Source organism: Castor canadensis, chromosome 1, assembly GCF_047511655.1.
Source record: "Castor canadensis chromosome 1, mCasCan1.hap1v2, whole genome shotgun sequence".
In the NCBI taxonomy this organism is placed as follows: domain Eukaryota; kingdom Metazoa; phylum Chordata; class Mammalia; order Rodentia; family Castoridae; genus Castor; species Castor canadensis.
Window position 1 is genome coordinate 72,444,783 of NC_133386.1, and position 15,983 is coordinate 72,460,765.

The 15,983-nt window shown below is 44.6% G+C and overlaps 1 protein-coding gene across 2 annotated transcripts in view; it reads right to left on the reverse strand.

Moving 5' to 3' along the window:
- Positions 1-15,983, reverse strand: part of Ankrd6 (ankyrin repeat domain 6) — a 183,757-nt gene that overhangs the window by 69,196 nt on the left and 98,578 nt on the right. For both annotated transcript variants that reach the window (XM_074078188.1, XM_074078196.1), the window contains 2 exons: positions 5,548-5,878; positions 747-1,002 (listed from right to left, as the gene is read on the reverse strand). In XM_074078188.1, coding sequence (XP_073934289.1) covers positions 747-866 — 120 coding nt within the window. In that variant the 5' untranslated portion in view covers positions 867-1,002; positions 5,548-5,878. The remainder of the gene's footprint in view (positions 1-746; positions 1,003-5,547; positions 5,879-15,983) is intronic.

Genomic DNA, 15,983 nt, shown 5'->3' on the forward strand with positions numbered 1-15,983 from the left:
TGGATAAATGGATATAATGACACTTTGCAGTGGGGGCTTCCTGATCATGAGCTGGTCTGTCTTCCTAGGAGGTCTGGCTAATAGGGTTATCAAAAACCCTCTGCCAAGTAAACTTTTGTGTCTGTACTTCTCCTAAGAGATCTCCTGTCCATTTGGCTAAAAAAAAGTAGATAAGAGGACCAGGTGTTGTGGTTCACCACCTGCAATCCCAGCTACTTGGGAGGTGGAGATCAAAGGATCACAGCTCAAGGCCAACCTGGGCAAAAAGTTAGTGAGACCCCATCTCAACCAACAAGCTGGGCATGATAGTGCACACCTGTGATCTCAGCAATGTGGGAGGCATAGGCAGGAGGATCATAGTCTGAGTCCAGCCCCAGGCAAAAACACAAGACCCCATGGAGTTGTGTTGGGGGAAGGGGGGCAAAAACTAAAACAAAAAAAAAAAAAGCTGGGAGTATGGTTCAAGGGGTAGAGTTCCCACCTAGCAAGCATGAGGCCCTGAGCTCAAACCCCAATAGTCCCCCCACCCCCCCACACACAAACCCACTAAGGCCCAAATGCTAATTAGAAGTTACCCCTTTAGAAAGCTGGCAATGAAAGCATTCTAAATTCTCCTTTCTCCTCAAACCTCCAACACTGGACTAAAAGCCAGTTCTTTAAAAGCTGGGAACCAAACAACAGTTCCATGGACAATGGCTAGGAGGTAAGCCATTCCCAGAGAATGGCTGAAGCGTTTTTCCTGTTACCTTGGTAACCGCTACCTTGGCGCCCTTGTTGATAAGTTGAACCACATTCTCTGCTTGGCCTTTGTACGCAGCTATGAGAAGGCGTTCTGAAAGCGCAGCGACCGCATCCTGCTGGCTCATGAATTAGGAGAGAAAGGTTTTCAGGAAAGTAGTGGGCGTTCCTTCAGCTCAACGCAAAGCCACTGGCTGCGCTGGCACCCCAAGGTAAGGATGTTCACAGAGGAGGGTGTCTTTGTCACTATGCCATCTTCAGGACCTAGAGGTTACAAAACAAAGTTCCCATCAGGGCCACTCACCACAAGGACAGGTCACGTCAATCCTCTGACTTTAGGGCATTCTGCTGGCTGCACACTGGGTCCTCGGGGAGAGGACCCAGAGAGATGGGACACACAGAAGCATGCTCTCCACAGTGAAGCCCCTGAACACAACTTTGGGCGGAAGGCAGCAGAATGTGCCAACCTCCTTGCTTCCCTCCTCAGGGTCATGGCTCTGCATTTCTGGCCTGGGTAGAAGAGGCCTAGTGTAATTTCCAACACCACCAGCAGCAGGGAACTGTACTATGCATGATCACCCATGGCCTCTGGGCCAGGTTTTGAGGGTCCACCAAGGCTAACCTGCTGAGTGTCCCTGGCAGATTGGGTGTGGGTGGACAACACCCCAAATAGACTCTGACAGGTGGGGTCTCTCCTTGGGGTTTTCCCCCAGCATTTATTGCAGTCCTCTTCTTTCATCCTTTACTCTGTAAATAATGCAGTTTTCTGAGTTCTGGAACAGATGGAGAGCTGGGCACAGGCCTGGGCGACTCCTGGTTCCAAACTGCTGAAGCAATGCACCTTGAAAACAACATGGCTGCTAAACACTGAGCACTCCCTGCCAATGTGGGAGAGACTCGCCATGTGGCTTCCTTGCTTAATGGGAAGGAAATAAATAGCCCACTAAGACCACAGGACACTAAGTTTTGATTCTGAGCAGTGGTCAGTCTGGAGGTAGCAACTCATGGTAAACTTAAGCTGTCCTTTCCACTAAATGAACTTTAAATATTCCTCTCTAATGTCTTTGGCTCACAATTAGACCAAACCAAAGCCACTGTTTATTATTTCAAAGGTGGAGCATTCCATGGACAGAGAAGGAATGTTTAAAGATCTAATACAGGCTGGAGATACAGCTCAATGGTATAATACTTGCCTAGCATGCACAATGCCCTGGGTTCAATTCCCCAGCATTGAAAAAACAAAACAAAACAAAACACCAGGCATGGTGGCACATGACTGTATTTCCAGCACTAGGGAGGCTAAGATAGGAGGATTGTGAATGTGAGGCCAGAGAACCAAGCTACAGAGCAAGTTTCAAGGCCAGTCTGAGCTATACATAGCAAAACCCTGCAAGGAAGGGAAGGACTGAGGGAGGGAGGGGACATAATTCACTATGGATAAAACAAAGTAAGACTTCTTTTTATTTTAAAATGTACATATTAAAATACCAATGTAGAACTGGCATGGTAGCACACGTCTGTGATCCCAGTTATTCAGGAGGCAGAAGCAGGAGGATCATGGTCCAATAGATTATGATATATGTACTATTTATATATATTATTATATATAATATATATATAAATATATACATATTATTATAAAAAAACAGATTTTTTGCCTGGGCAAAAAGAGTAAGATCCTATGCAAAAAGCAAACTAAAAGCAAAAGGACATGGCTTAAGTATTGCCATACTTATTAGCAAGCATGAGGCTCTGAGTTCCAACCCCAGTACTCCAAAAACAAAACAAAACAAAACAAAAAACCCTACAATATATAGAAAGAAAATGCTGTCTCTAAGGTATACCATTCTTTGACCCCGACCCTACCATACATTCTAATTTTGAAGATCTAGAAGATATGAGCTTCTTTTACAGTTGCTTCTAGGCAAACTCACTGATTCAGTCAATCTCTGAAGACTAAGGAATTGGCCATGATACGGCTGGGAACAGTCTGAACCATATTGGACTCCAGTAGCTCATGTGATCAACCACTCTGGGAGACGGGTTTAAATGCCCATGTATGGGGCAGACATAGAGCATCTTCTCCCAGGACTACAGTGAGGACTGGAAGTGGTGTCTCATCATAGGAAGTATGGCTATCTATAAAGACTGTAATTTTACAAAGATAATCTTACCCCTCCAACTTATTTATTATCACATTTTCTTATTGGTCTCCATCTGCTGCTCAAAATGTGGTAAAGGATAACAAGAAAAGAGAGAATAGGGGCTGGCTGGAGTGGCTCAAGTGGTAGAGCACCTGCTTAGCAAGCTTGACGCCCTGAGTTCAAACCCCAATACCACCAAAAAAAAAAAAAGAGAGAAAGTAAGAGAATAAATTCTGGCAAACCCATTATATTCCCACTCACCAGGCTCACTACAAACACTGACAAATATAAGAGAGGGAGAGAGAAAGAGGGAGAGAGAGAGATGAGATGAGATAGAATTGAACCAGGGCCACTCACATGCTAGGCAAGTACATACCACTGAGTTACATCCCCAGCCAAGAAAAAAAAATTTTTTTAGGTGGGGCTAGGGTTTGAACTCAGGGTTTTGCACTTGCAAAACAGGGGTTCTATTGCTTGAGCCATATCATCAGTCCATTTTCCTCTGATTATTTTGAATATGGGTCTCATGAACTACTTGTCCAGGCTGGCCTTGAACCTCGAGCCTCCCAATCTCACCCTCCCAAGTAGCTAGGATTACAGGCATGAGCCATCATCACCCACTTTAGAAATATTTCTTGAATGAAACAATGAAACAATAAAATTGAAACTCAAAGCACTGAGAGAAATGCCCTTGGGAATTCCCAAAGCTATGGGGAATGACTTTGGCTTGGGCTTCATGCTCCCCGCACTGTGACACAATTTGAATGTGATCTGTCTTTATCTACTTAGGATATACTATCTCTTTTTATTCAGGTAATCTGCAGTACATTCAAAGCAATTACATGGGTTTCTCTTTCTTTGCCCAGATACTGCAAAATCACTCCAGACCCAAATGCAGGAAAATACCCAGTACTAACCATGACTTCCTAAATGGCCTTCCTCTCACAAACACATTCTTCCCCATCATCTACTCATTTGTTGTCTCTGTACACTCAACCTTACCCGTACCCATTCCAATCCAAAACCTTGCTTACAATGTATTTGAGTCCAGGATAATGGCCCAGCTCATACAAACACTGTCATCATGACCAGAATTCTCCTTCACAGTTTAGCTCCTAGGGCTACAGATCTCTCCTGCAACTTTGGCACAGGCCATCAGCTGAGGTCATGAGCTCTACGCCAACAGCTGCCCAGCCTCCTCAGCAATGGATGCAACCCAACCAGCTTCTGGTAAACTGATAGCCACTCCCCTTCGGCCTCCTGTCTCATGTAATGAATCCAGCTCTCAGACACTGAGACTAAAGCCCGAGCTGCATGCTGAGATAGTCTTGCTTAGATAATTACTATTGTTAAACAACCCTTTGGAAGTCCAGCCTCTGACTGGCTTTTTGTCTGTCTGCTTAACAGTAAAATACTACCGTGATGAGAAAATGTTGGCCATATAGCAATGTCATTTCATTTTTCGCTTTGCAGTTACAGCTACTTAAGAATGCTCTTTACCCCCACCATACAATCAATACCCCCACAGACTAGTTTCCAGGCCAGGCTACTCACACGGGATCTTGGACACCCCACTGCCCACACGACTGCACAGAAAACTGCCCGCAAGATCAGGCAGGTTTCCAACTCCTGTCTGCTGCTAACACTATCCCTGTACACTTAGACATCTCAAGCTTATCCTCAATTTTAGTCCAGTGACAGTGTCACTGTTAAGGCCACCAGCATTCACCTGCAGAAGCATTTACACACAGTGTAGGGATCGCAGTGGCGTGGTCTTCTTTTCTGCTTCCTGTTTCCACCAGTACCCTCACTTGGAGTGGGACAATACTCTGCTTATTATCTGATGCCTAGGGACCAGCAAATCAGGCCGGGTAGAGGCAGAAGCGGGGAGAGATGAGAGACAGAGAACCAACTATGACTGGAGAGGGGAGGGGAAAACAAAGGTGGTGATCAGTCTACTGGCAATGAGTTAACTTTACAGCCAACCTGTTGGGTAACCTGGCCAGCTGCCGCAGCCCCATTCCCTCATTCAACCCGAGCTTCCTCTTCCAAGTGGACAGCTATCACTGAAGACATTTCCTACAGCTGGCCGTGAGGAATTTCTTCTGCCCCATGCCTAGCAATCACATTCGTCTTTGTTACAATGCTCATTTTTCACAGTGTTCTGGACGAAAACCTTACATGTAAACATGCTGTCTGTTCTTTAGTCAGAAAGGAAATAAATACATGAGCATAAGTATGCAATGGGCACACTGCATCCAGAAAGGGATTTAGCTTCTAAGAAAGATTTCCTTCCTTTCTCCAAGCCACCAGCCCCATTTTCACTGTTCTCCAATCTGCCAGTTCTTTTGTCTTTCATCACAAATGCCAGAGGGTCACACAGCTGCTTGGTTTGTGGTGTGATAGGTTTTAACAGCAAAAGGTCTATGAATGAGGTTTGTATTCACTGTTTTCTTATTGATTTACAAGTGCCAATACTACAATATATTCAATCTCCTCCAGGCAAAATAGTCTAGATGAGACCTTCAAACAAAAGTCCCAGCCAGACATTATGTACAGCCCACACAGAGATGGCCCACAGGAGCCAGGAGGTAGACAGCACCAGCAGCTATAATAACCAGCTCTTCTCCCACTGCTCCAAACCCTAGAAAGAGATTTTACTCACATCTGGGGGTCTGTCTTTCCTGTTCTACATCGTGTTCTCTTTCTGGATAACTGCAGTCAATTCTTTCCCGGCGAGATCAGTAGCTTCCTAGGACCATCACTCCCAATGGGTCTGCAGTGATTTACGGTGCAATGCTTGCAGGCTTTTTTCCCTTTAGCCTCCTCAGCCAATGCCAGCCACATCACATCTGAAAGCTTATTAAGACATCCATTCAGCTAGCACCGTTTTGTGGCTTGCCAGTCTGCTCATCACCGCTCCTCAAAGTGTTGGGTCTTCAGGTTTTGTCGGACTGCTTGCTCCCTCCTGCTGGAAGAGGACCTGTAACACTGCCCTGATGGGAAGAGTCAGAGAAAAGATCCACACATTAGCCGAATGCTGCTGAACGATGCTCAGATGGCAACACGAAGTTTGCATTCTTTCAGCAGTAAGGCAAGAAGAGACGAATGTGCGTGTTGTAAAGGAGGGAGGATGCAGGAAGGGCTAAAATCGGTACCAAACTGTCTCTATAATAACAATTAGGGAAACGTTTGCTCTGTGGCACAGCAAGCAGATACCCCACCCTCCAGAGCAGAGTCCCGCACAGGGATTGCGGCAGCACAGCAGACAAGGTCTGGCTAAGTGGCCATCCTTGGCGTCTGTAAATTCACAGTTTGCCTCACAATCCCCTTCAGTCCCGGCAGAGGAGGGAAAATGGAGGGAATGGGGAGCCAACCACCCTCAGAAGCTGTTATAGATGCTGCTGGTGTGCCCTTTCAGCCCACTTGTTGAAGTCACTGAAACTTCCCAACTAGAGAGATCATAGGAGAAAGGAAGCTTTTGTTTTGACTTGAGCCTATATCCTCACATCTTCATTTGTTTCTAAAAACAATAGAATCATGGGTCTCAGAGATGGGAAAATAACTTCCACCTTCCCATTCTAGAGCCTTTTCCCTATTTCCCTGGGCCGGGGGGGGGGGGGGGGGGGCCCGGGGTTCAGCTCCTACAGGCAATGAGCTGGGATTCTGTGTTGGCCCTGTTTTGGTTTATACCCAGGGCAGACAGAACAGGCTGGATCTCTGGCCAGTGCACTGCAGAAAAGTGGCATTTCACTGGGGAAATAAATTGCCAGTAAAATAGTAACACAAGCTTAAAACACACACACACACACACACACACACACACACACACACACGTTCATACTAGTTTATCTAAAAGCAGTCGCTACTGGAAAACTGTAGCTACCACTGGGGGCTAAGTGAGGTTACAATAGAGACCAACATAATTCAATCCCTACTTTGAAGAAACTCATTGTTTGGTCACCTGTGATAAGTCATGATCAGCAACCAAAAGATCAGCTGCCAGAAGAAAAATGCAAACCGAGTGCAACCAAAGTTTGAAGCCAGGTGTGGTTCATTTTCTCAACGATTCCAGGACATTTTCTCCTGAGAATTTTTCCTTCTGAGAATACCTACTCCCAACCGGGGGAACCTTACACAAGACTGCCCATGAAGGCTGGCAGAGTGGCTGAAGTGTTTGAGCACCTGCCTGGCAAGCCTGAGGCCTTGAGTTCAAACCCCAGTACTGATGAGGGGAAAAAATAAAAGACTGACCATAGGGATAGGCAGCACTAACTGCCCAAGGTGTCCTTGTGGTGTCCAAAATGGAGGGCTCTCTGGAAGGAAGGAAATGACAGGCACAGATGCCGCTCTTTTGCAAGCCCCTGACTCAGGCCATACATCCAATCATGCAAACCAATAGCTATGCTCATTTCTTGAGCCATTTCAAGTGCAGTAACTCTCTCTTCTGAATCTGCCAGTTACTGGATCTTTGAAATTATCACTTTTCAGGAGCATGCTGAAGCTGTTGCAGTGTAAGCAGAGAACACCTGAACAGTATTCAGGAAAACTGTGACGTGCCCCACCTACAGATGCAAAAATCACACCAGTGTAATAAGACGTGTTATTGAACAAAAATGTGATTGACCAAAGGCTTGTGAAGTAGAGATCCCTTTCACTCATGCAGAATAATAACATGCTGACTGACCAGCATTGCTAGACCATCAGAGCCTCCAAACTGGGGCCGACACTCCCACCGCTTAGCAAATAATCATACACATGCTCAAATTTCAGACCCAGTGTCATCCTAGCTGACCCCTCTCCCCCTTGCCCGACACAACATATGTCACCCATAATTCACTACAAGCTTCTGCTATGGGCTGAATTGTGCCCTCCCCTTCCATGTTGAAACCTCAACCACACACCCCCTAGTGTGATTGTATTTGAAAATGAGTCATAATTAGATAAAATTACGTCAAAGGGTGGGGCTCAGATCAGATAGGATTATGTTGTTTAAAGAAGAGACACTAGAGAGCTCATGTACAAGTGTGCCTGCCCTCCCTCCAGTCCTGTTTCTCCATGCAGAAAGTCTACATGGGAACAAAACATGGACAAAGGGCCATCTGCAAGCCAGGAAGCCCTCACTGGAAACTTAGCCCTTGCTGGACTTTGATCTGAGACTTTCAACCTCTAGAACTGGAAGAAAATTTCTGTGGTTTAAACCTCCCAGTCTAGAGTACTGCCCTATGGTGGCCCAAACAGACTTTGATAGCACCCCTTGCAGTGTGACTGCTGTATTGGTACAAGGTTGGCCTGGTAGATTGAATGCCTGGAGGGCAGGAACCCTTGTTTTGGTCATCTTGAATCCCCAGTGCCTGGCATGGTTCCTAGAACACAGTTGGTCTTTAATGTCCACTAAATGGATGATTGAAAAACTAGTAACTAGTTGCTTTTTATAGTCATTAGTGGTCTAGGGGAGCCTGTGGATCCCGTAAGAAAAGAGGTGTCCCAGTAGAAAGCTAACCTTCGTCCTTTCCAAGCAGAAGAAGCAGGCTATGGCTCCATACCCTTTAAGAAATAACAGAGGCGAATATGTCATTCTCCTCTCCCCCTTGCTTCCTAAAATAGAGGACCACAGCTCCCAGAGCCAGAAGAAATTCTGATTGAGACAGCCCTAGTAACAGAGGTCTGTCAGCACCAAAGCACTGGACAGCAACATATCCCTCAGAATTTTCTTCTCACCACATTAAACCCTGTTGGGCAAAGCCACAAATACTAAATACAAATCAAAACAGCAACACCCAGTAACCAAAGCACCAATCCCTGCAGAACGGTCTACTACATATAGTCATGTCCCAACACCCTCACTCCTCAAATCTGCTTTCATCTTGCTTCTTTCTATACCAATTTTTCAGCTGCAATTGGTTTTTTGTTATTTTGTGATGGTCTAAGCATTTATTGACAAGATAGGCATAAAGAACTATGGAAGCCAGACGTGGTAGTTCATACCCGTAATCCTAGCTACTTGAGAGGCAGAGGCGGGAGGGTCTGTGGTTCAATGCCATAATGTGGCCGAAAGTTTGTGAGACCCCATCTTAACCAATAGTTGGGCACAATGGTTCATGCCTATCATCCCAGCTATGAGGGAAGTGCGAACAGGAGAATCATGGCCCAGCCCAGCCTTGGCATAAACAGCAAGACCCTATTTGAAAAATACCTAAATGGAAAAACCTTACAGAAACTGGGAGAGAGATCATTCTTAGTGGATAAGAGAAAGGAGGCCAGCAAAGTTTCCACAGGGAACGGTGTCAGAGGACATGTGATTTTGTTAGTTAGAGAAGAGGGGAAAGATACAGGCAGAGGTAACAGCAGGTATTGGTCTAAAGGCCATGGAATAAGTAGGAAGGAGGGTAAAGAGCCAATTGCAGCTAGAGATCATAAACCATGAGCATCAGCTGGAGGTTATACTGGAAAACAGGCAGCAGTTAGTCTGGACACTTTTCATACCACATCAAAAAACTGCTCTGTTTGAGATGGGGTGCCCTGAAGATGGTGGCAAGTCATATTTTTGCTCTACCTGAAACATAGGCAAATAGCATTAATTATAATAATGGGTTTATGCTACATTCTCAAGATGGTATGCACTCAGCTTATTTTCTTGTTCTTTTTTCCCTTTGTTCACTTATTTCTTCTTTTGTTCTTTTTAAAAATTTTGTTTTAATAGACTTTTAGAGCAGCTTGAGGTTTAGAGAAAAACTGAGCAGATACTACAGAGTTCCATATAGCCCTTCACCCTTTCCCACCCCCAGCTTCCTCTCTTAGTAACAACTTGTATTAATGTAGTAGTACATTTGTTACAATTAATGACCTGTTATAATTAACGGAAGTCTATGGTTTTCATTAGGGTTCATTCTCTGATGTGTAGCTCCATGGATTTTGACAAATGCATAATAACATGCACCTGCCAGCAAGGTATCATCCAGAACAACTTCACTGCCCTAAAAGTCCTTGTGCTCCACATATCCCTCTCTCTTTTGCCCCCAAAACTGTAATCTTCCTATGGGCTCCATAATTTTGTCTTTTCCATAATGCCATATAGCTGGAATCACACAGTATTGTATGTAGCCTTTTGGCATTGGTTTCTTGGCTTTAGCAGTATGCATTTAATATCCATTAATGTGTTTTTTGTGTTGATAACTCATTTCTTCTCAGTGCTGAATAGTACTCCATTGTCTGGATGTACCACAGTTGGCTTTTCCAGTCATCTTTCAGAGGGCATTTTGGTTGCTTCCAAGTCTTGACGACTATGCACAAATTTTCCATAAACATCTGTGTACAGGTATTTGTGTAGTCATGTTTCCATCTTATTTGGGTAGCACCAAGGAGTACAGTTGGTGGTTCATATCACAGAAAATGTTCAGCTTTGTGAGAAACTGCTGTACTATCTTCCAGTGTGGCAGCAATGTCTCACATTCCCACCAGCTGGTTTCACACTGAGCTAATTGCCAAATGTGACAGTAACTTTTTGGCTCTTACTTCACAAATTCCTCTGTTGCATTAGGCACTGCTACCACCCCTCCCTCATCAAACTTCCTCCTCCCTCAACACTGTGGCCTACTCTCTCCTATCATCCCTTGGACTATCCGTTTTTCTCGCTCAAGGGCTCTCCCTTCTCTGACACCTTTAAGTGTTGCAGGTCCCAGAGATTTTGGTAATTTTCTCCACTCCCTTCCTTCTCTAGATTTTAGCACGCCCCCTCTCTACTGCCACATCTTCTCCTGCTGCCAAGACATAGACTTCTCCACAACTACTTCTCTAGCCCCATTCACTTTTTCTCAAGCTCTATATTTAGACCCCCAGCCACCCAACAGAAATTTGTCTTGGATGTTCCTTCTTAACATGCTCACAAGCAAATCACTATTCTTCATTGCAAACCTCTTCCTTTTCCTATATTGCCACCTTAGTAAAGGGTTCTATTTTTCATGTAGCAACATATTTCCCTAAGCTAGAATAGTCCCCTCACTTCTTTTCCCTTTCCCTACTCCCACATTCAATACATCACCAAATCCTCCTGATTTGAGACAGTAAAGTATGGAGATTAAAAACACATCTTCCAGCTCTCTGACTTTAGACAAATTTCTTAATGACAAAGCCAGTTTCCTCACAGAATAATAGTTCTTACTTTACTGGGCTGTTGCAAAGATCAAACCAAGCAATACTTAACAACCAGACACTGTTCAATAACAGTGTTCTTTGACCTTTCTGTGCTCTCCAGCTGCACTGCCACGGCCTCAATTTGGGTCTTTGACTGGATACTGAAAATGTTTCAGGAAATTCTATTTGTGATGATCTGAACTTAGAAACTGGGATGAGAGAGGTGAAACAGGTTTTGGCTTGCACATGGCAATCTGCTCCTGCAGATGAGTTTTTACCTAGGGAAAAATTAAAACCAAGGGCAGGCTAATGTTCAAGATTCAGATAGTGAGTGTACTTTGGCTTCAAATGTATTGTCGATAAACAGAACTTCATGCAAGTCAACACAATCTGGCCATAGAGCTGTGGGGATTATTAAACTTGACTCGCAGGAAAGACAGCCATTGAGCCAATGGTGGCAAAGTTCTCTCTCCTCCGTCTGGGTACCAGAGATCAGTGAGCCAGTAACAGAGAAGCTCCTCATCTGATCTGGCAGTGTTGGGAGGAAGGGAGTGATGAGAATGGAACCCTTCTACTTTAGGTTGTTTCAAGTTGGCAAATATGGGTTACAAACAGTGAGCTGTTGTGCTATAGGCCCATTATCACTATGCCCATCTGCTGGGGGCAGACTGTTGGGTGGTAGTGGCCAGACTTTGGTGCCAACTATTTCATCTTTGTCCATGGACTACTCTTCTTCCATATTTCTTGTCAGAGTGTTTTACGTGAACAAATCATTCAGGGTTGGGGGACTGCTGATTACAGAACCAAATTTGAGAACCAAATTTGAATGTAAAGTCATTTGGTCATGTCAGTCTCCCTACCTAGAGTCCTGCCCAGTATGTGATCAGCATGTGATCACTAATGTCATCTTCTCTTCACAACACACATGGGATTGTGTTCCTTCTCTATTTGTGACCCTCAGTGGCTCCCGTACACAAGTCCATGCATGATCTGGACCCAGCCTCTGTACCCAACCACTTCTGATCCCCTGCCTGCATCCAGTGTCCTGGTGTGGTTACAGGGGTATTTAGAGCAGCCTGCAAGCACCCTCCTGGCATTTTTGCTTCCAATTCTCTTTAAATTTTTTTTCTAATCTTATCTTTCACATCTGACTCAAAGAGGTCCGCCTCTCAAAAGATTCCCTTAAGCTAGGTACCAGTGGCTACTGGAGATTGGATTGCGGTTCAAAGTCAACCGGGGAAACAGTTCGTGAGATCCTATCTCAAAAAATATCCAACACAAAAAAAGGGTTGGTGGAGTGGCTCAAATGAGAGTACCTGCCTAGCAAGTATGAGGCCCTGAGTTCAAGGTCCAGAACCACACACACAAAAATCCCAATACTCCTCCACCTTTCAGGTTCCCACAGACAAAATCATCCAAATCTCAAATCTCAGTAAGTTTCTTTCTTTTTTTTTTTTTTTCCAGTGGTACTGGGGTTTGAACTCAGGGCCTTGTGCTTTAGATAGCCACTTGAGCCACTCCACTAGCCCTTTTTTTTGTGTTGAGTATTTTTGAGATAGGGTCTTATAAACTATTTTGCCTGGGCTGGCTCTGAACAGCAATTCTCCTGATCGCTGCCTCCTGAGTAGCTAGGATTAAAGATTGAGCCACCAGTGCCGGCTGGGTAAATTTCTTAACGATTCTCAGTCCGTTTCCTCAATGTGCAAAATAGGAAGGACAACAGTTTTTACCCCCTGGATTGTTGCAAAATTGAATGAAGCCAATATAAAATAATGGTTTTTGTTTTAGGTTTTTTGTTTGTTTTGGGGGCATTACTGAGGATTGAACTCAGGGCCTCCTAGCAAGCACTCTACACTTAAGTCACACCCCCAGTCCTTTTGTTTTTTGTTTGTTTTTCAGATAGGATCTCCCACTTTTCCCCCAGACTGACCATGGACCAGGATCCTTCTAACTCTACCTCCCGAGTAGCTAGGATTATGGGCATGCACAACTACTCCCAGCCCTAAAATAATTTTTTTAAAACCCCACTTTAGTGATTACCAAATTGGACTGCAATTGTGTGAGGTCATTATTGGTGACCTCTCTTCTTACCATTTGATTTCAAAGATTTCTCCCTGTGCCTCTCCTTCTAAGGAGACTACCCTCACCAGAGAAGGTTCTAGGCTTCAGGATGTAGCACTAGAGGGCAGGCAGGAGAGATGGGAGAGGAGAAGGCTGACTTACTAAGGGAGGCTAAGCCAATCTCTATACCAAGAGCTGGGAAGAGGAGAGACAAAGAAATGCTGTGCAAAATAAGGACAATTTGCAGCCAATGTGGACAGTGAGAGAATCAGGTGGAGAAAAGAAATTAGGACAATTGTTACTAAGAGCTATGAACTCTTTTTCTGAGGAAAACAAATGAATGATTAAAATTATTTGGAGCTAGGGATATAGCCCAGTGGTAATGTGCTTGCCTAGCATGCACAAGACCCTGAGTTTGAGCCCAGGCCCCCAAAAAAATCTTTTAAGATTATTTTTTGTTTTTGCACCATGCCTCATTGAGTATTTCCATATAAGCACCGGACCCTACAAGACAGAAATTCTTTCATGGTATCCTACTGACAATGTCATTCCTCTCAGACACTGAGCAAGGGGGTATGTTTCTTTCCTCTCTAAGTTCAATGCCAGCAAATGGCACAGGCAGATGAACACCACACACTTACTGAATAAATAAACATGCTGTGCTTATCCAGCTGCACTATAGACTCCTAGACAGCAGGTGCCCTCATTTATTTTTCCCTGTGTTCACATAATAACAAATGTTGCAATGAGTTGAGTGGTAACCCATCAAAAAGATATATCCATGTCCTAATCCCCAGAACCAGTGAGTACTAATTTATATAACAAAAGATGTGATCAAATTAAAACCTGAAGCTAAACGTTTACCCTGGATTATCTGGGTGGGTCCTAAATGCTGCTACATGCGTCCTTAGAAGAGGCAGAGACAGAAGAGGAGGAGGCAATAATGTGATCCAAGAGGCAGAGTTGGTGTGATGTGGCCACAAGCCAGCTGGATCCACCAGAGGACAGAAGACACAAAGATTCTCCTTCATAGCCTCCATGATGTGCAGCCCAAGAGCTTGCTTGCACAATTCTGACCTCCAAGGCTGTGAGAGAATAGTTTTTTGTTGCTTTAAGTCATGTAGGTTTTGTTTGTTTGTTTGTTTTTTGGTACTGGGGCTTGAACTCAGGGCCTTTACCTTGAGCCACTCCACCAGCCCTATTTTTGTGAAGGGTGCTTTTGAACCCTAGGGTCTCAAGAACTATTTGCCTGGGTTGGCTTTGAGCCATGATCTTACTGATCTCTGCCTCCTGAGTAGCTAGGATTACAGGTGTGAGCCACCAGCGCCCAGCTAAGTCATGTAGTTTTTTGATAATTTATGACAGTAGTCGTGGGAAATTAATGCCTGACTCATAATGGATGGTCAATAACTCTATCAGTCATGTGTGTTAATCATATATAATCACAACTTGTGCTTCTTTGCACAGTCGCTCACACACACCTGTACCTTCACCACCAAGAGCCAGAGCTGCACTTTGACACAAATGCTGTTTTACCCAAAGGGTCCCTTGCTACCATTGAGGAATGGTGAGGTTCCAGGGGCTAAGTAGTTCTGGCTACATTCCCATATTTTATAAATAATGTCTCTTTCTCATTCCTTTGAGAAGGAGAGATTACAGAAGGGAAGCACTTGATACTGGTATGAGGTCAGCAGAAGTAAGGGCTTATGACAATGAGGATGGAGAGACACCTGGCTGACAGCTGACTCAGGCTGAGTACCAGGAGTCTACTCACAGCAAACACCAATGCACTGAGATACAGCCACGTTGGCCTGTCACTTTCCAATTCTGCACCACAAGCATGAAGAAAGTCATGACACTGCTCTACTAGATGGGAAATGGAAGTCTAAATGCAACCCTGAAAACACAATCCAAACTATGGCAAAGGGATAGACATCCCTAATAACACAGTGTCATTAATGTCTACTCAGACATAAATACCAATCTGTATTCTAATTTGGTTTTCTAAGTATTTCTTCTCAACCAAGCACAAGGCCCTGAATTCAAACTCCAATATCACCAAAACAAAACAAAAAACCCAAAGTATTTCTTCTACTATATTGCTCATATGACAGAAGTGGGGGGAGGGGGTTCTAAGGAAGGTTGAGGGGTCTCAGAAGGAGACCTCTAAACCCACCCAGCTTCATACTTGGTTCTGTTGATCCACATTTGCTGGGTGGTCCTCCAGGAATGGTTGTGACTCTCCTGACCTGGCTTCCATTTTAAGGTCCTCTTTTATTCAATCTCTCTGCCACTGAAATATTTCTTCATATAATATTCATCTGATACCAGAAGTTACACACACTCTGCTCTTTCTTTCTGTCACATTTCCCCCCACCCACATGACCCCCTCTAACAGGTCTTTTTAAAGTCATCAGTAATAATGCCCAGGTCGGATGACTCGACACTACTATTGCCTGTGTTCAGTGGGAGCAGACCCCGTGGCCTGGAAACACCAGTACTGCATTGACTCTCTCCCCACTGCTGTTTCACAGTCCTCTGCTCAATTCTCTGCCAACATTGGCTGAGGCAGGGTGAGGAGAAGCAGCAAGGGGAGGAGAGGATCTTTTTCGACAGTCCGCCCCTGATGGTGTGTACCTGTGGTCTGAGCTCCACCAGAGGCCACAGGCTGGAGGATCACATTCTGAGGCAAGCCCACGCAAAAATGTGAGACCCTACCTGAAAAATAACTAAAACAAAAAAGGGCTAGGGCTGTGGTTCAAGTAGTTGAGTGCCCGGCAAGCCTGAAGTTCTGGGTTCAAGTCCCACCAAAATGTAAAGAAATAGTCCACTCACAAAGTGACTTATGAACCTGGGCAAGTTACATAAATAGCTCCCTTGGGCCTTAATGTCCTTGTCTGTAAAATG